Here is a 19,481-nt window from a genome sequence, read left to right as displayed (position 1 = left end):
ATTTTCTTAAAGACTTTAATTCTATTCGTTTATGATCTTTTATCTTTCTTCATTAATTTTTTAATATATTTTTATTTTTAAGTAATACTTTTGTTTATTTATTCCTTTATGCACTTAATTAAGATTGACCACGCAGTGGCGCCAAAATTTGGCGGTATGTGCATTATGTAAGTTCAAGCTAGGAAAATGTGAGAAGGGAGTGCTGAGAATGAATTAAAGAGAGCTGATATGTTGTTTTCTATGTATGAAAAGAGTATATCTAGATTTAAATTGAAAATGTTACGGATTGTGACATATTAATGGAAGTCCTTAATCGGAGTTCATTTTTAGTTTGTGTGCTATTAAATAAGAAAGGCTAATATTTGCCTAGATAGGGTTTAGGGTTCATTAATCTAGTTGGTTTGAGCTGATATAGAAGGAAAGTTCTTAGATCAGTTATAGATATCTGTGTTAAAAAAAATTATTTTTTCAAATATTATCTATTAATCTTTGGGATTCTTAGCGGTGTAAATAAATGTAAAGCTGTGTAAATAATAATATAAATATATTGTATGCCTAAAAAAGTATATTTAAGTTGTTTTTATGGGCTTAAACTACAAAAAATGTTTAGCATTAGATAATTAGGAATGATTATGTAGTATTTTCTGGAAAAAAGTATGAATCAGGAATTACTAGAAATTCATGAAATCAAAAAATTGTTAGAGCTGGATTTTGAGGATGTTCAGATATTCAATGAGGTTCAGGAAGAAGATGTATCTATGATAGAAGATTTGGTTGGTATGAGTGAGCATTTTGAGAATAGTGATATGGGGGAGATGAATAATATAATTCATGATTTGGAGGAGATAATGAAGGATGAATTAGTGGATTCTAATTTTGTTAGTGATGATGCAGAGATTATGGCAGACATACTGGATGAAGCAGGTAAGATTGATATGGAACTACCTAGTAGTAACTTGGCTATTCAAAATAAGGTGGAAAATAATATTAAACAAGTAAATAATTCTATTCAGAGTTTAGGAATAGATGAAAAATTGGTAAATTACTACTTAGAGAAGGGCTTGAAAAGCCTTTACGACTGGCAGTATGAGTGTATTACTCAGCCTGGAGTATTACAGGGAAGAAATTTAGTATATTCCGCTCCAACAAGCGGAGGAAAAACTTTAGTGAGTGAATTGTTAATGTATAAAAGAGTATTGGAAGGCAGAAGAGCCGCTTTAGTGGTTTTCCCATTTGTCTCTCTAGTTTCAGAGAAAAAGGACTCCTACTATAGGGCCGGAGGAGAGGTATGTGGACTCAGAATAAGCGAATTTCACTATGGGAGTAAGAGCCCACTCTTTGAAGAGTTTGACATTGGTGTTGCAACTATAGAAAAGGCCAATGCTTTAATTAGCTATTATATTCAACATGGTATTCTGTTTAAGAGGTTGGGAATTATTGTTGTAGATGAATTGCATCTACTTGGGGATGAACAGAGGGGTTATATACTAGAGGTAATGCTTACAAAAGTGAGACTTTTGAGCAAGTTACAGGGGGAGGGAAGATCAATTCAAATTGTAGGAATGAGTGCAACATTACCTAATCTAAAGGATATTGGTCTTTGGCTAGATGCAGTTGTTTACCAAAGCGATTTTCGTCCAGTTCCACTCAGGGAATACATAGTAATCAAGGGGAAAGCATATATTAAACCTGCAAAAGACCAGAATAAAAATACATTTGGGTCTTCTTTAGAAGATACATTAAACAGAGTCAAGAGTTGGGATTTCCATCAAATCAATTCTAAATTTGATCCAAATGATTTCAATGTTGAGCAGATTAATTCTAACAAGTGGAAATACCCAATAGTGGGTATGAATGAATTGTTGACTATAGGATGGGAGGCTTTGAAAAAAGGAGAAAGTGTTTTAGTATTTTGCCCTTCCAAGTATTCTGTTGAATCTACGGCTTTGTTTTTTGCGAAATGTATTAGAAGACAGTTTTGTGAAGGAATAGATCTAGAAGGCCATTCTGATAGGCAACAAATTATACAAAGTTTAAGATCAGTAGAAAGGCAAAGGTTTTTGTTGGCTGAAGAGATCAGGCAAAATTCCTCTATTTCAAAAAAATCAAATCAAAATAACTTTCTGGTTGAGTGTATAATCAAAGGAATAGGATTCCACCATTCTGGTTTATCTCATATAGAAAGAAGAATAGTTGAGAGAGGATACAGGAATGGTACTTTATCTTTATTAACAGCAACCTCAACTTTGGCAGCTGGAGTTAATCTTCCTTCAAAAAGAGTCATATTTAGAGGCATCAACATTGGAAGATCTTTTTTGACATGCGTTGACTACAAACAAATGTCTGGGAGAGCTGGAAGAGCCGGCCAAAAAGGAGCTTTTGGGGAAAGCTTTATTCTGGTGAATGAAACTCCAACAGAATTGGGGAAGGAAGTTAATGAGGAAGTTGAAAATGCATTAGGGCTTATTACTGCCGACATGAAACCTTTAATGAGTTCTTTTTTTACCAATTCTAATGGTATTACTAGATTAATCTTAGAGATTCTTGCAATTCTATTTGATCTTGATCTGAGTATATCCGGAAATAGAGACAAGAATGTGGATAAGGGATCATATACTGGCTCGATACTGGATTTACTGACAGAATCCACTTTAATGTCTCACCAAATTAAACTTTACAATGACTTATCTCAAGAATACCTTAGAAGCATTGATTCATTAGAAAGGGCTTTAAATTATTTAGTTGAAAATAAAATGATAGTAAATCGGGAGAAAAAGACAAACCAGATATCAATAGGAGGTTATACTTTGAATTGCTGTTGTACTTCTCTAGGAAAGGCCATAGTTTCTTCAGGCTTATCTCCTTCCACTGGACTAGAGCTTTATGATGAACTTAAAAAAAATATGGAATCCACTTTTTTAGGAGATTTAACTTTTATGTCATATTTAGTTACTCCTTTTCCTCCAAGTGAAACCTCAAACGGATCCAAACTCACAACTAATAACGCTCAACCATTTTTTAGATTGGATTGGAAAGTACTCTATGATAATATTAAAGAAATGTCTATTTTAGAACGCCACTCGTTGATTAGACTTGGTTTTGACCTGGAACAGATTTCTTGGGCCTCTCAACTAGGAGAGGAAAATCTTCCACCTAAGCTTAAAGAGCCAGGGTTTTTGAGAAGGCACCAAAGATTGTTTGCTTCGCAGATTCTTAAGTCGGTTTTATGTGGATTACCAGTGGAACTTATTCTTTCAAAATTTAAGTATATTTCCGTTAGAGATCTTCAACAGCTTCATACTGGAGTTTTGTCAATGTGTATTTCATGTATATCTTTTTGTCAGAATATGAATTGGTCTAATATGCTGATTATTTTTCAAAATTATCTTAGACAGATTCAGACTATCACGCTTTTAGAAGAGTATTCTGGGATTTTGACAAGAGATCAAAATTTGGAGAAAGCAGCTAAAAAACTGATTTCTGGAGTTAAGGGTCTGTCAATCTTATCAGCTTTAGAACTTAGATCAACACTTTCTGTGAAAACTCCAAATCAATTTCTAATGATCCCCAGAAAGATTCTCTCACAAAGCATCAACAGTAGAATATATTCAGGAGGAATCAAAACTTTTCAGTTTGTAAGTGATTTTGTAAACAATGTTTTCAATAACATGCAGAGTTCTAAAAAAGTTCCATTTTATAATAGATCTTTGGGGGTTTCTAATATTTCTCCAGGTTTGATCTTTTCAGTGGCTCCCATTGGCCAGGATTTTGAAAATAATGAAAACAATAACTTTTCGAATCTTGGTGAAAAATACTTAAGTGAGATTGAAACTAATTGCATTTTAGAGGCTTTATCAGAATATGATTCATTTAACCAACAAACTAAGTTTGAAGGTGACAACCACATATCTTACATAAACAAGGAGTTACCCATATTAACAGAATGCAACCTAAATAGCTTTGATTTGGAGAATGATGATAAGATTCTAGATATGTTACAAGATGACTTGCAAGACAACATTGACTGGGAAGAGAGACTTTTACTATGGTCAACACCACTGCAACAATCCCAAGAGTGGGAATCATAAAACATTAAGAAAATCCAATAAGTTATGATTACAAGCAGTAGAGTAATAATAATAACAATGTACAATATGAAAAAAAATTAAAGCCTTAAGTTCCATTTTTATTATTTTTATTAATCATAGCTATAAATCTAAATCTAACTTTAATAGAAAGAGTTTTAGAACTTTTAGTATTTGCAATGAATTACTTATCTAGCAGAATCATCTGGCTGTGGAATACTTGTTTCCGTTCCAATATCTGAGTGAGGGATAGTATTAGTTTGATTTGTCTGCGAGAGATTAACAACGTTACATGTAGAATGGATAGTAGCAATATCGGGAGTTCCATCTTCAAACATTGGAATTCCAGAAACTTGTGGAAATGGTGGGATCAGCATTTGATCAACTGGAGCACCTTTCTTAAGGAACTCTTCAAATGGGATAACTCCATTTCTAGTTACAATAGTTGTACCTGCAGATGCAAATCTAACCTTGCCAATTTGAGGGGTAGAGTTCACACTTAATGCAGGATCTGCTCCATTATCATTTAATTGGGGAGCTGAACAACAATTCAAGATGGATGTAGAAGGAGCAGCTGCATCATTTTGAGGTAACACTACAGATGGTGGTGCAACCATAGATGCGCATTGGGGCATTGGGATGTTTTGATCTGACATGATTACTTCTTATTAAATTCCTATATTTGATATATATGTTTAAAAAAGTTTTGTTATATACTAATTATCCTGCTGATCTTCATACAAGTTCTATTTTCCTTCGACCTTTTTTGAAGGTTTACTGGTATTTATTGTACAAAAGCTGCAAATTATTCTCTTGTTCTTAGTTTTTCTATTTCAGCTAACTAGAAAATCGCCAGTTTTTCTTTATAATAAACTAGCCTTTTGTTGCTGCTTCCTTGCTTTTAGCTTTATACACCTACTTCATATTATACATGGGAAGACATGTAGGTACGTATCCCAAGGATTCTAAATTATTTATTAATATGGAAGTGCAATTGCGCGCCTTTGCGTACATAAAAAAAACCGAAAGAGAAATCAGAAGAAAATAATAAAAATGGGTATAGTTGAGAGCAAAAAACTAATATTTTGAATTTAGAACAAATCTTTTAATATAGATATATGCAACTTGGTATATTCAATTTAGGTCCTGAATGTAGATTTTCAGATTTCACCGGGTTATTTATCTAGAAAAGAGAAAAACGAGTTGTTTGCTTCAATCGACATAAGCTCTTACTTTTCTCTAATTTAACATTTTAGTTACTGTGTTTAACTGGCCAAGAAACCATCTATTTATTTTTTCTTGGGTGTGTGCGGCATGTATTTTTTTTAAGTTTGGGGTTGTATACAATTTTTCTTACCCAAAGGATATTTAATGCAGTGGCTGGCGGGAAACTGCTTCACCCAAACTAGACGGTTTAAGCTTGAGGATGAATAAAATAGAAGTAAGCTTGTTATGTTGAATTTTGAGTGTGACTGCAGAAAATGATGGTCGAGAGAGTTACATAAATTTATTTCGGCAGGTAGATTATCTGACAGAAACATGGTCGGTACATCAGCTTGCCTTGGTAGCTCAGTTGGGAGAGCGTGAGACTGAAGATCTCAAGGTCCCCGTTTCGATCACGGGTCAAGGCACTTTTTTAGCCCAAAATTAGAAATGGTAAAATTTTCTATTTTTTTTTTTTAAAAATTTAAATTTTGATTAAAAATATGCAATTTAATCAATATATTACATCTATAAATTAACTTGATTCTTAACTTCGTAATAAACAATAATCTGCCAAAATAATAATAGGTAGTAATATAAAAGATTGAACTTGATTAGTTGAACTGAATAATATAAAGGGCATAGAAAAAGATTTTAAATAACTTTCAAGATGGAAATTAACCAAAGAAAATATATGGAAACGGCCAAAAATCTAGAAGGGCGTAAGGGGGAGGTGGAGAAAATATCTTTATTTATGAAGAATTTCAGACCTTCATTTCCTCAGCTATTCAAAAGAAAAAGTGGATTACCTTTGAAACCAATTTTCCTCTCATTTTTTCTTCTAATAGTCGGAATTTGTTTCTTATATTTAGGAACAACTTTGTTTCTTTCGAAAAAATACTATGATTCAACACCATCTTTGTTTTTGGGAGTACTATGTATTATTCCAGGTAGTTATTATTCCTTTTCAATATTACAGATTTTACGAGGAATATCAGGATATTCTTTTGAACAACTAGACATTTCCTAATATTACAAGATTTTAGTATATTATTGAAAAATAATAGTGTAGTTCTTAATAATTTGGGTTTATACAGGAAGCAGTAATAATAATAAATTAAAGAAAGATTTACTTAATTTGGTCAATATTAAAGTTGATGTATTTTTCAAAGTAAGGCAGCTGTGTATATTGGTCTAGATCAATGAGAGGAATATCTCCATTTTCAATCCCACTTTCAATTTCGGAAAGGCTATTAATATTGTTGATTATTTCATTAGAGGAGAGTCTTTCAAGTTTCTGTCCAATTGGAAAAATCGAATTAGAGGTTTTTTTGCCAAACCCAAGAAAACCACTATTCACTCTTTCAAAAGATTGACAATTCTTTAAAGGATCAACAGTAATTGGGCTATCTCTTCTCTCAAAAGGGAGAAGCTCCAGAGATCCTGAATTAGTAGGAGTAAAAGAATTACTTGTACTCCATCCTATTTCATGGCTCATTCTATAGTGCTCAATAGTTTTCTCAAGATCTCCTACTGGAGATGAGTAATTGTAAAGTTGCTTTGTATCAACCAATGAATTTGTTCCTTGATTAATAACTTCTGGGTTTGAATAATAAGCTGTTGGATATTCTGGTATAAAATTTGGAGCTACTGTATTTGTAATATTTTCGCCAAAATTTAAGGCTGACCTACATGGCATTCTTTTGTGTTTATACAAATTTGAGAATTCATTGAATGGTTCCGGACACTTTGACTCTGTTCTTTCACCTTGATTCAAATCTAATTTCGAATTCATTTCACTTTATTGAATTTTTAAATTAATTCTAATTCTAAATACGTAAACGAGATTAATTGATAGTATGTTTATTTTAAATTCTTTTTTTTAAATAATACTTTTTCAATAGTCCATCGTCTATTTGTTATGTAAATCTATAATTTAATTGAATAAAAAGTCCTTATACTTGCTTACTGAATCTTTCTCACTTGTATTTTAAACAATTAACTGATTTTCTTTAAAGTTCCCTTTTTTTACCACTTTTATTTATTTATTTATTTTCTTTTCTGTTTTCAATTTGCATAATTTTTCCCATATATTTAGATCCGTTTTATTGTTACTCTTAATTTCATTAAAGGTACCTGATACTCATATTTATTTTATCTATTAGCACAAAATCAAGGCGCTCATAGACAAGACGCACGCAGATTTATATTGCAATAGTAATATACGTATAGATTAATATAAAGGATTGGGTAAAAGTTCTTAAAAGCAATAATATGGTTTGTTTAAATGTATGCATTAAATGCTATTATGAAAACGTGAGGGGTTTCATTGATTTAGTGTGGAGGATAGATATTTAGATTAATACTGCAATGGTTCTGTGTATTGAATATTATATAGTGTAAATTAGTATTTGCATTTTACATTAATAAAAAATGCAAATATTCCTCTGGAAAGAGAAAGTAGAATCCATCTAAATTTTTCAAAATTAATCTGTGTGTCTGCTTTGAGTTTGAGTTTTTATTACGAAGGTAACCCAATTAACTATTTTTAAGAGTTAAAGTGGCAAAATATATTGTTTTGTGGTTTTGAGTTATTACTGATTTCTTTTCTATTCAACTGATTTTGGTTTATTTTTTTGGCTGATTAAGAGTCTTTTAACAGTGTTGATAACAATAATTATTTTTATCAAGGTTAATTTTTAAGAATGAATAATGGCTATATTAATACATTTCTTTTAGGTAAGTAATTACCTGTTTATTCTTTAATCTAAATAGTCCAGCTAATTTTGAAAATTATTGCATTTATAGTTGGTTTAAATGACATGCTTCTGCTTCATTTTTACTAACATCTGTGGAGTCTTAAGTTATATAAATTGTGATATACTTATTAAAGGCATTGTTTTATTCTATAAACTTGAAATTTAAAATTTAAACACAGTTGTGGTATTTGAGCATTATTTATTAAGGAAATATTAAAGTATTTGTATATTTCAATTATTTTTGTACTAAATTGCTTTTCCTAACTTGTAGCTAAGTTTATTGAATGTTTTCAATTATACATTTCATTTGGTAAATAAATTTGTCAAGATGTAGCATTTTAAGAGTATTTTTAAACAGGGAATTCGATTATTATTTTAATTTTAATAGAAGTAATTTATTACTATTATATGGCTTAAGTACAAAGTATGCAGTTGATTAGGCTATTGCATGCATGCATGCATGCACAGTTTAATGTATAAGCTTGTGATAAACATGTTCAAAGCGGAATAAAACATTGGAATATATATATAAACTCATTTACATATTTTGATTCAATTTTTTGTTTGGAAAAAATTTGATTTTTTTTTATTTACGTTGAACTTTTGTGGTGGGAAAGAAACTTTGAATGAAGCCATCTCATTAGAATGCTTTTCTGACATTGAGTGAGTAATGAATATTTGGGTTTGGTGAGTTTGATTTTTTTTTTTTTGAAAATCAAAATTCTACGTGTTATATTTTGTTTGAGTAAATTACTTTTAATTTTTAATGTATTTATTTGTTTCATTCACTTTTAATAAGCCTTGCCTTGGGTATTTTTTCGTATGAAAAGTAAAATAAGACCATTGGTAGTAGAAAGTGGATAGAATGAATAAAAAATAGAATAATTATTACTCCTATTATGATTCAATGACAAAACTTAATGCCGAGCTAAAATTAGTAAATATTTAGATGTGGCAAAACATTGTTGTTGGCCAACAGCAATAAATAATAGCTAATTATTATTTTATCCATTATAATTATATTAAATTGAATGATATATTCGTGAATCACTATAAATTACTGCTGAGGAGGGTATTGATACGGATATTGATGACGTAGATTTGGAGGGAATTGTATTTGATTAATGTTAGCTCCATTGAGAAGATGTTGTGGAGGTTGTTGAGGAGGATTAAAAGGTATAGGTGTCTTGCCTGGGATATGTGCATTATTGCCTGAGTTCAACATGTGAGATGACATTGCAACACCCTGTGGAAGCGGGAAAGCTGCATATGAGTTTGCCAAGGGAATCATTTGAGGTATTACACCTGGCTGTGGCTGTGGCAACATATGGTATGGAGGTATTGCAGGATGCGATGGTAATCCATCTGATGCAACATCTTCAGGATCATTTGTACCATACATTGGTGGAGGCATGGACAATAGAGGAGCACTAGTTGGAGCAGAACCAGGACCTCCCATCATGAAAGGTTGCTGTGATTGAGGCGGAATAGGTGGAATAGATTGGTTGAGCATGTTTTCATCATACATCATTCCGGGATGGAATGGAATTTCAACAAGTTTTTCAACATATCTTGGAACAACAAAAGGTACTTCAACATCCTTGTAGTATGGGACTTGACGATAAACTTTTTGTGGGATTTCTAGAAGACGTTCTTCAATTACTGGGCGAGAAAGTTCAACGGTTCTCTCAACAATATATGGCTTGGGAACAGGAACAATCCTTGGAGGATAAGCAATAGGAACCTCAACAGGGACTTCAACAAATTTGACACCTTGAGGAACTTCAATGACTTTCTCTTCAACAGTTGCTGTATAGCGAGGAATTTCAACTTCTCTAACAACATCTTTTGGGATTGGAATAATTTTCTCTACTACGACCTTTTGCGGTACTTCCACAAACTTATGTTCATATTGAATCTGCGGAACCTCAATAATTCTCTCTTGTACTTCTCTTCTAGCAACAATAACTTCACGTTCTTCAAGAACTGGAGCTGCAACAAACTTCTCAGGGATTTGGTTTCTTACATTATCAGGTAATGGGATTGGACCTAAACTAGTCATTACATAGGGCTGCCCTGCCTTGACCAGTTCCTCAGCTTTTTTTGAAAGGGTCGCCTTAATAGACGCCATAGTCCTTACATCTGGCTCATTTGAGAACTGTGGAGGTAAACTATATGAGGATAATTGTGGTTGTTGAGAGGTTGATATATCTTCAGATGCTGGTACCTCTGCCATTTCTTAGTATTGTTGTTTTTTTAGTATTCTTTTGCGGCACTTGAATAAATATGATTTTCAATAAATCCTAAAATGCTAAATATCTGTAATTTTAAGACACTTCGGTATTCTCTGTGTTATCCTTGCAAGTTCTCGAGTCAATTGATGCTGATCAAGATCTGTTTTAATACTTTATTTATTTTTTCATTAAATTCATCAAGATCTCACACACAATCTCTTTATAAACAATCTACCTATTTTATATATGCAAACCTAAAACCATCTTTTATTTTTTTTCATTATACGTATTTTTCACTTTATTTCATATACCCCCTAATTAATATATTTTACATGCTCCCATTCTATACGCAGGCGACCCCGCCACGTCTACGTTGCCGCCTCAACACTCACACGATGCCGCCACTTGCGCCGCCATAAATGCAAATAATTAATTAGTAATTAAGTAACTTATAGGTGTATCAGATAGTAAATAATTAGATTAGCTAAAGATATGAGTGACTGTAAAAACATATATTTAAAAAATAACCGGTAATTAAAAAGGGGGTTCACTAAAGAGGACCGACCCGGATTTGAACCAGGGACCAGACGATCTGCAGTCGCCTGCTCTACCACTGAGCTATCGATCCGTGCACATATATACCTGTATTAATTTACCATATATACTATATATATAAAATGCATAAAATTTAGTGTGGAAATTTTTCATGTAATTAATTGAAATATATTTTATTTTTTTCTGAATTTTTGTAAAAATATTAACACTATACAAATATACATTTGTTTTAAACATATTAAGTAAGCCAAAACACTTAAGTATTAAAATAATAAAAGTATGATCCTTAATAATCTGAAATTCAAGACTTGACTATTTTTGCCTTCATTTTATAATGCCCGGTATTAGTTTAGAAATAAATAGTAATGAAATATATTTACAATATATAAATATATATAATTACTGTATTTATATATGTATATATATATATTTATGTATATATATAATTAATGTATAAAAATATATATATATATATATATGTATATATATATTCATTTATTTATCTATGTATTTATTCATTTGAATTTGAATATAAGAATCAATATTATAATAGGAAACCTGTGATTCTGAAGTATGCATTTATACTAACTTGGTGCCTCAAAATCTATATCTGAAAATTGTATCTTTTATTATGAGCGACTTTACTAGAGAACCCTTCCCAGATAGAATATTTGAGGACCTTGGCGGAGCCTTTAGTATGGGATGTATTGGTGGATTTGTCACAAATTTTTTCAAAGGTATGAAGTACTCCTCAACCAAGATGGAGATGCTTTCGAGTGGCATGCTTTTTGCCAGAAGAGCAGCTCCTTCACTCGGCACTAGTTTTGCTTTATGGGGTGGAACGTTTTCTTGTTTTGATTGTTTAATGGCTAAATTGAGAGGCAAAGAAGACCATTGGAATGCAATTTTTTCAGGAACAGCAACTGGTGGTTTACTAGCCATAAGAGGGGGTTTGAAAACATCGTTAAAAAGCGCAATGGTTGGAGGAATACTTTTAACTATTATTGAATCAGTTTCTATTGGGATTAACAGAAAGACAATCCAGACACCAAGACAACAGTTTAAAGAATACCAAAGGTTTGTTCAGATGTCTGAAAATCAAGACAAAAAATCAAGATCGGAATTAAAACTTTCAGAGTTTAAGTAGTCCTTTAGTGGTGCTCTGAATAGTTAAATATTTATTCTCACTAACTAAAATTTTACTTTTATATAAGGATTATTAATTATTATAGCTTTCCCAAAAATGTCTTTTTTTTTCTAGTTTCTTTTTATTGAAAGTCCTGCTTTTCCCATTCCTAATTTTTTTACTTGCTTTAGATTACATGAAATATTTTTAATCCATTATTAATTTAAAATGAATAATAAAGAGAAACATTAAGCTACTTAAAGATTGTTAGAAACATTCACCTAAAAAAAGTATAAAGAAACTGTAAGTAAACTAATTTGGTTGTTTATCTATTATATTCATTCGTTTTTCTGCAAAATATATAAAGTCTTGGCCTATAAAGCACATTACGAAAAAAACCCCATTTTTTTTCAAATTCAAATTTGTGCGGGGAAATGGCGGGTTATTTGTGGACTATCATATAGTAAATATTAAAGACCATAAAGGTACGGAACAGATTTTTAAACATGTTAAAACGGAAAAACATGTGAATTTGAAAATATTTACAAGATTAAGTGAGAAAAAAAAATTAATAATTATAATTGGTTGCATATTTGAGATATTTAATAGGAAGATCATATCTTGGAAAAACCAAAACAGAAATGAGTTTATTATCATATCAAAAATCCCAGGGCACACTGGGATTGGGAATAACAGAGATTGAAAATTCAACTAGGAAGTTAGTAGAAAATGAAACTCAAAAATTCGAAGCATATATTGATATTTTGAAGGATCAGATGGTTGGTATGGGGGAATTGGAACATGAAAATGAAATACTACACGAGGAAATAGCCAGAATAACAGAACAATTAAGCTTGAGGGAGATGGATATGGAGTCTAAGGAAAAGAGAATATTTGAACTTGAAAAGTGCGTAGGAGATTCTCAAAAAATGAATAAAGATTATGAAAAAGAGTTGAATGACCTTACAAAAGAGAAAAACGATCTAAAAACTCATTTAAATGAGATGAGTATTCAGCTCGAAAAGTTAATAAAAGAAAGTAATACTTCTACAAAAGAAGTGATCCGGGGTGATGATGAGGAGAAAAACACATCAAGAAGTAAGTCCAAGAAGAGAACATCTGAAGAACATGAAAGTGAGAATATCTCAGCTAATATAGCTTCTCAAGAGGCTCCAACATTGAAAAAAAGCCGTTTAAGACGCCCACAAAATGAAGATAATTCGGAGTCTAAAAAGAGTATTAGTAAGGATGCTGAGCCTATTATCAAAGATGGAAAATTGGGTAAGGAAGAAAATCCTTTGAAAGATGTATTAGGCAGGACCAATTTGGGTAGGCTAAGAGCTCCTTTACTTAGAAGTCGTGTTGTGAAAGCAGCAGAGGCTGCAAATCCAGAGGTTGAGAATCTTCCAGAGTTAAAGACTCTTGAAAAGGAGAAGTCAAAGCCAGGGAAAATGAAGAAATCAACAACATCTGTAGAATCAAAGAAATCAGGTAAAAAGACAAGTAAAGTAGCAAAAATAGCTAAAATTCCTCATTATGACGAGAATATATTAAACTCAATGAAGGTTCCTGAGTTAAAAAATGTTTGTAGTAAGCTTCAATTGGAGGTAAATCAGAGAGCAAGAAAGTCTGATTTGATTCAATCAATTCTTTCTTTTCAAGGAGAGTAGTTATCTTTATTTTTATACTTTAATTAATAAATAAGAGACTAATAGTTCCTAATTACTCATGGAAACAAACAAGGTCTATGCAATGATTTAAGCCTAAAAAGGAGCAAGTAACTAAGGGTTAACAAATTGAGAAAAGATACTTTCCTATATAGTTCTTTACGGGTTTTACCAGAGGAATAGAATGAAATATGGGACGGAGAAATCCTTACAACTTAGCAGGGAGACAGTGGCGATTCGAAAAGAAATCAGAAGATGAAAGTGAAACCAATGAATTAAGACTTAAGTGTTCTAAAATTCACAAATCTTCTTGAGACAGAAATAGAACATTCAAATGCTTAGTTACTTAAGAAAGGACACCGGAAGCAGTGATACATACAGACTTGGTTGGTTTCCCATTTTGAGATCCACATCTCTCGATATTTTTGACTACTTCCGTACCTTCCAAAACTTTGCCAAATACAACGTGCTTTCCGTCTAACCATGGGCATTTAACAGTGGTGATGAAAAATTGAGATCCATTGGTGTTTGGACCTGCATTAGCCATTGAAAGAAGGAATGGTGAATCATGTGGGTAAGTGAAGTTCTCATCTCTGAATTTAGAACCATAGATTGACTCACCACCAGTACCATCACCACGGGTAAAATCACCGCCTTGGATCATAAATTGGGGAATGATACGATGGAAGGATGACCCAGTATAACAGAGAGGCTTTCCTGATTGACCCATACCCTTTTCACCGGTACAGAGTGCTCTAAAATTTTCAGCTGTGATAGGTACTTTATCTGCGAACAACTCCATAGTGATGCGACCGGCTGGAGCTTGGCCGATTGAGATATCGAAGTATACAACTGGATTTGGCATTCTTGATCAAATTAAAAAAAAAAAAGAAATTGTCTGAAACTCAAAATTTGACAAAAACTAGTTTTTATAAATAATAGAATAACTAAAAATTATAATGAGACATTTTTGATTATGTATTTGTTTCTACTAGTACAATTTGTAATAGTATTGCTCTACCACTACTACCTCCATCTTTAATGCAGTTTAGTTTTTCATTAATTCAAACTTAGAAATGTATAAGGTTCTACCCCTCACTATACGTAGTTTGGCGGCACATAGGCGCCATGGGCGGCATTTTATTTGTATTTTTGTTTGCATGTTTGTGGGATTTTAAATGAGATTGTAGTTAAAACTTAGTGGATTTGAAAGCATTTTATTCAAAGCCACAGACAATGAATAAGTATATACTGATATAATTTTGACTAGAATGGGGATGGTTTGGATCTATGGAGTTGGTTATTCACTTAGTAGGGAGTCGTTATTAGGCAATTGAATGTTGTGTCTATAATAATCGGATGGTTTTGATATTTCATCGTATTTATTGATAGCTTCATCAATATGGTCATCATCTTCAGCATCCGAAGAAATATTGAGGTTAATTAATTGAGTATGGGCTGAGGAAAATTCTTCGATGGGTGAAGTTTCTTGGATTGGAGAAATTTCTTGGATGGGTGGAAATTCTGGAATAGGAGAGATCCCTTGAATATGCGAAATTTCTTGTGAAGGAGGAGTTTCTTGGATGAGTGGGATTTCTTGTGCTGGAGAAGTTTCCTGGACATATGAGATCTCCTGAATGGGTGAAATTTCTTGAATAGGAGGAATTTCTTGAATGTGTGGGGTTTCTTTAAACTGAACATTTTGAATGGGTTTGATTTCCCGAATAGGATGGAGAACTTGTTTTTCTAGGACATCCTGCATGTGTGGGATTTCGATTGTTTGAGATTCTGGCTGAGATGTTTCGTTGTTGGAAGCGTTCTTAGGGGAATATTCTTCAAGACGGTTGTAGAAGGAGTCATTTTGAGAGTCTTCATCTATACTACTGACCTTGCTTAGCTTTCCCGTTTCAGAGTTTAGAATATGTTTGACAACTGGACTAATCAGTATGTCCTGCATCTGTTTAACCAGTGAAGAAGATTCTTGGACGTATTTCTCATCAGTTTCTGAAAGGAAGGAGGATTGCTCAATAAGCTTTGAGCATATTACAACCCATCTTTGGATAATTTCCGAGGAAAGATAAATGTGGTTTCCAACAATAGCTTCTTGGTATTTCTTATTTAGGTTGAAAAGGCAGTCAAATTCAAAGTAAGAGTTCCATTTTGGATTATGGCAGTTTTGTGGAAAATTGGAATCCAATTTGAGAACTTTTTCTCTCAGATTTGTAGCAAAAGAATGACAACAAGAGCTTTCATGATTAGCTTTGGTAGTGTGAAACCTTAGTTCTATAATTATAGGTCTAGTTGAGTCCTTAGGAGCTTGGATTAATTCTTCATTTTGATAAAACGAAACAGGAGATCTCTCGAAAAGAAAATCGTATCCCAGAACCAAAATTAGGCATTCTAAATATTCAAGTTTACTTAATTTATCTGTTATATATTCTGGAAGAGTGCCCTGGTTTCCAAAAATGAGTTTACCGTTACAATCAATAATGTGGCTTATAGCAGGTAAGTGCAACCAATATGCTACATTACCTTGTAGAGTAGAGTCAGATATAATTTCGTCCGAAGATGAGGAGGTTTTTGAAGGATTCTTAGTTTGGAAGAACCCATTTTGTTGGCTTTTTTGGCAAACTTCTAAAACCAGCATGGTAGAATCAAATAACGTTACATTTGTATTGTTAAATACAAAGTCAATATTAATACATGGTTTTTCAATTCTCCAATTCATGGTTTCTCTTCTAAGTCCTCTAGTATTTAAAGGAATTGGTATGAGTGATGAAACCAAATTTTTTCCTCTTTGGGATATAACATTTCCACTTTTTAAGGAGTTATTTTCAAAAACATGTTCAAAGACATCATCTTCAAAAATGATTTTGGTACCCAGAATTGGATAGACCAGAGAGTTATAGCATTGGTAATTAAATGATATGGGATTTCTATAGCTTCCTATAAACATATCAGAAGGACCTACCACTGCAATGTGAGTACTATAGCTTTTTAAAAACTTTACAGTAGATTCAACAATACTTAATAAAGTAATACTTGGGGACCATTCATGGAGGATTTCTGCAGTGAAACTACGTCCATCACTTAGACTTGGAAAACAAAATGTACTTGGAAATGTGATATCTGGAGGGCTAAATGGAAAGTCTTTATATAATATTATTTGTATTGGAATTTCATTGTTTAGAAAAGTATCCACATCTTCCATCATAATTGAAATATCAAGTAAAACATAATTTTTTCTATGCTCCTTATCATACATAGTTACATTATTAACATGAAAATGACAATATTGTGAATGATAACGGTTATTTTCAAAGGTGACAGTGTCCCTACATTTTTCCAATTTACATTGGTTTAACTTAAGCTGTTCTATCTCATTTTTAATTCGATTTTTGTGGATATCTTCTAATCCAGCTTCTGAATTTCTACCTCCCTTTAATATAAAAACACCTGTGTTGATTACTCCATATAAACTATTAATCATCTCTAATTTAAGAATTTACTAGTTTGATTCAAACGAGTAAAGTATTTCAGCTGTATTTTATAATTTGCAAGACTTTTATCTATTTACTTGGCTTTATCATGAAAGGTTTTAATTCCATTAACAATTTTTTTTACTTAAATTTTACTATTCAGTTTTCCCGTTTTTTTTCTCCTCATCATCACTGCATGGGCCATGTTGGCGCCAAATGAGAGTAAATAATTAAATTGAGGAGATTAATGGAGAAGTTTATTTGGTATTTACTAGTGAAATGGTTGTTTATTTATTGTTGCAAGAAATTATGTAACTTATTAGAACTTTTTTTGCTAGTTTAAGATTATGGAAAAGACGATTATGTTTGAAAGTCAGTAGTTTAAAGGCATATACAATACATGAGTAGGGACTGACAATTTATAGGCAAAAGATGAGGGAAGCTTAGAAATAGTCATTATTGTATTTCTATTAAGTATTAATTGTTAATTGCATCCTTAATAATGTTTAATTTTTGGTTTAGTGTGAAGACTTGATTTTCTAATCTGGTAACAAGTTCCAAGTTTTGATCTTTATCCATATTTTCTTGGATTCTGTTAACAGTCCGTTCCAACTCAAGCTTCCTAATTTCTTTCTGACACGTGTCTATCATCGCGTTTTTTTCTTGAATTTGCTCACTTTTTATTATTAATTCCTTACCAATTTCTTTAAGTTGATTAAGAAGTAATTTGTTTTCACTCACTAGTCTATTCATTTTTGGGCACTCCTAAAAGAAAAAATGATTAAATAAATCATATGTACAGAATAGGAGCAGTTTAAGATAAAATTTGTAAAGATTTTATTCTGTTAAATTATTTATACACTTACCTTTTGGTGAGTAAGATCCAAGTTTTTATAATTTGCAAAGAGTATTCCTTTAATTTCATCTGTCATTTCTTTCTGTAAAACAAGGAATTTTCCTTCTAAATCATCAAATTCTAAGTTAATATTTTGTTTTATAAAAAGTTTGATTTTTTCCATTTGTTTATTCCATACATTTATTACAGGCAGGTGAATTGATGATTCATCCATTTTTTAACTTGTATTCTAAAGATCCAAGCTATATATAAAACAGAGAATCAAACAGTCATATACAGTTTGAAATTAATTTTAAATAATAAAATTTAATTAATTAATTAAAGATAGATTTAACCAATTAATATTAGCTCGAAAAAATGAAAATAATTAGATTAAGAATGGATTAAATCTCAAATTCAACTAATCAATTAATTGCCGAATATAATATCAAACTAGACTAATAAAGTATAACTGTGCAGACAAATTCTCAATTAATAAGGAAAATTACAAAAATATAAAGAATTCAGGAATAAGGAAAAACAGGCAGTATATGATAAGTTTATCCTCCTGGTATTTTGCATGCAAATATTCATACTAAAAATAATTGAAACTTTAATATAATAGAAATATTTTAAAATGGTTTTTACTTGTTTTAGTCAAAGAATTTCTACAAGAGTAAAAATAAAAAGTTGATTCTAGAAGATTAAAGCACTTAAAAATTGGTTGAGTTAAACAAATTTCATATTTGCATCTTCCCCCACACTTCTTTATCATTTATATTCGACTATTATCCCCCCCTTTACTCTAATTAATATTTTTTACATTTGGGGCGGGCAATTAGGTTATAATTTTTTCATCCTCGGAATTTTGTCTATTACGATGCCGCCAAAAGCGCTTTTGCCGCCACCACCTAAGCAATAAAGCACAGTTGCCGCTAAAACACCTACAAAACGTTTTTATTAATGGAAAAAAATAATTAGTGGTTATTAGAGGAAATTTAGAAAAGACGGTATATAGCAGTTTTCTTTTTTGGGAATATTAAGGACAGAAAATAAACAAAGATATAAGACCAGAACTGGTGTGTATCCGTAGGTGTGTATCTGAGGCAAAAATTATTGAGAACTAAATAAATAAGTACAATTTTGGTCGAGTCTCAAGGAACTGAAATGGAGGATTCATTGATATTACAGATTTTGGATATTTATGCGAAGTTAATAATTATTGTTTCTCCTTTTGGAGCAGTTTTCTTTATAGTGATGGGAATTTTAATGCTGAGGTCTACATTAATTATAGAAGGAATTGCAGTAGGATCAGAGGATTATTCCGACTCAACATTAGCTTCATTGATAGCAGGGGCTAACTTTTTGGCAATTCTCATTGCAGCTCTTATTTATAGATCTTATAGAGCAAAATCAGCTGCTAAAAAAGCAGCTAGTGCACAAGGTAGTCAAGAAAGCGGATATAATTACTTTACGAGCAACAACAATGAGGGTGTAGTCATCTCAAGCTCAGCATAGCTATCTTAGTAGAAATTACT

General features: G+C 31.8%; 11 protein-coding genes across 11 annotated transcripts; 5 read left to right on the top strand and 6 right to left on the bottom strand.

Annotated features, from left to right (window-relative positions):
- Positions 1–656: 656 nt before the first annotated feature.
- On the top strand, positions 657–4,088 carry cubi_00795 (SFII DNA polymerase; the record flags this gene model as incomplete). Its single annotated transcript, XM_029017808.1, has 1 exon — positions 657–4,088. One exon carries the CDS (start codon positions 657–659, stop codon positions 4,086–4,088), a length of 3,432 nt encoding a protein of 1,143 aa, XP_028873252.1.
- A 185-nt stretch (positions 4,089–4,273) lies between these two features.
- On the bottom strand, positions 4,274–4,741 carry cubi_00794 (uncharacterized protein; the record flags this gene model as incomplete). The annotated part of the gene is made up of 1 exon (XM_029017807.1): positions 4,274–4,741. The coding sequence occupies one exon, from the start codon at positions 4,739–4,741 to the stop codon at positions 4,274–4,276; it is 468 nt and encodes a 155-aa protein (XP_028873251.1).
- Positions 4,742–5,982: 1,241 nt separating this feature from the next.
- cubi_00793 (uncharacterized protein) lies at positions 5,983–6,318 on the top strand (the record flags this gene model as incomplete). Its single annotated transcript, XM_029017806.1, has 1 exon — positions 5,983–6,318. The coding sequence occupies one exon, from the start codon at positions 5,983–5,985 to the stop codon at positions 6,316–6,318; it is 336 nt and encodes a 111-aa protein (XP_028873250.1).
- A 99-nt stretch (positions 6,319–6,417) lies between these two features.
- cubi_00792 (hemolysin) lies at positions 6,418–7,083 on the bottom strand (the record flags this gene model as incomplete). The annotated part of the gene is made up of 1 exon (XM_029017805.1): positions 6,418–7,083. The coding sequence occupies one exon, from the start codon at positions 7,081–7,083 to the stop codon at positions 6,418–6,420; it is 666 nt and encodes a 221-aa protein (XP_028873249.1).
- Positions 7,084–9,104: 2,021 nt separating this feature from the next.
- cubi_00791 (articulin family protein) lies at positions 9,105–10,283 on the bottom strand (the record flags this gene model as incomplete). Its single annotated transcript, XM_029017804.1, has 1 exon — positions 9,105–10,283. The coding sequence occupies one exon, from the start codon at positions 10,281–10,283 to the stop codon at positions 9,105–9,107; it is 1,179 nt and encodes a 392-aa protein (XP_028873248.1).
- Positions 10,284–11,467: 1,184 nt separating this feature from the next.
- Positions 11,468–11,983, top strand: cubi_00790 (mitochondrial import inner membrane translocase subunit TIM17; the record flags this gene model as incomplete). The annotated part of the gene is made up of 1 exon (XM_029017803.1): positions 11,468–11,983. The coding sequence occupies one exon, from the start codon at positions 11,468–11,470 to the stop codon at positions 11,981–11,983; it is 516 nt and encodes a 171-aa protein (XP_028873247.1).
- A 620-nt stretch (positions 11,984–12,603) lies between these two features.
- On the top strand, positions 12,604–13,632 carry cubi_00789 (uncharacterized protein; the record flags this gene model as incomplete). The annotated part of the gene is made up of 1 exon (XM_029017802.1): positions 12,604–13,632. One exon carries the CDS (start codon positions 12,604–12,606, stop codon positions 13,630–13,632), a length of 1,029 nt encoding a protein of 342 aa, XP_028873246.1.
- Positions 13,633–13,975: 343 nt separating this feature from the next.
- Positions 13,976–14,494, bottom strand: cubi_00788 (20k cyclophilin; the record flags this gene model as incomplete). The annotated part of the gene is made up of 1 exon (XM_029017801.1): positions 13,976–14,494. The coding sequence occupies one exon, from the start codon at positions 14,492–14,494 to the stop codon at positions 13,976–13,978; it is 519 nt and encodes a 172-aa protein (XP_028873245.1).
- Positions 14,495–14,929: 435 nt separating this feature from the next.
- Positions 14,930–17,119, bottom strand: cubi_00787 (uncharacterized protein; the record flags this gene model as incomplete). The annotated part of the gene is made up of 1 exon (XM_029017800.1): positions 14,930–17,119. One exon carries the CDS (start codon positions 17,117–17,119, stop codon positions 14,930–14,932), a length of 2,190 nt encoding a protein of 729 aa, XP_028873244.1.
- Positions 17,120–17,585: 466 nt separating this feature from the next.
- Positions 17,586–18,178, bottom strand: cubi_00786 (uncharacterized protein; the record flags this gene model as incomplete). The annotated part of the gene is made up of 2 exons (XM_029017799.1): positions 17,586–17,873; positions 17,975–18,178. The coding sequence occupies 2 exons, from the start codon at positions 18,176–18,178 to the stop codon at positions 17,586–17,588; spliced, it is 492 nt and encodes a 163-aa protein (XP_028873243.1).
- Positions 18,179–19,110: 932 nt separating this feature from the next.
- On the top strand, positions 19,111–19,461 carry cubi_00785 (uncharacterized protein; the record flags this gene model as incomplete). Its single annotated transcript, XM_029017798.1, has 1 exon — positions 19,111–19,461. One exon carries the CDS (start codon positions 19,111–19,113, stop codon positions 19,459–19,461), a length of 351 nt encoding a protein of 116 aa, XP_028873242.1.
- Positions 19,462–19,481: the final 20 nt, after the last annotated feature.

Source organism: Cryptosporidium ubiquitum (assembly GCF_001865345.1).
Source record: "Cryptosporidium ubiquitum isolate 39726 chromosome Unknown contig_26, whole genome shotgun sequence".
Classification (NCBI taxonomy): Eukaryota; Apicomplexa; class Conoidasida; order Eucoccidiorida; family Cryptosporidiidae; genus Cryptosporidium; species Cryptosporidium ubiquitum.
The sequence above is the reverse complement of the archived record's forward strand: the minus strand, read 5'-3'. Positions and strand labels throughout refer to the sequence as shown.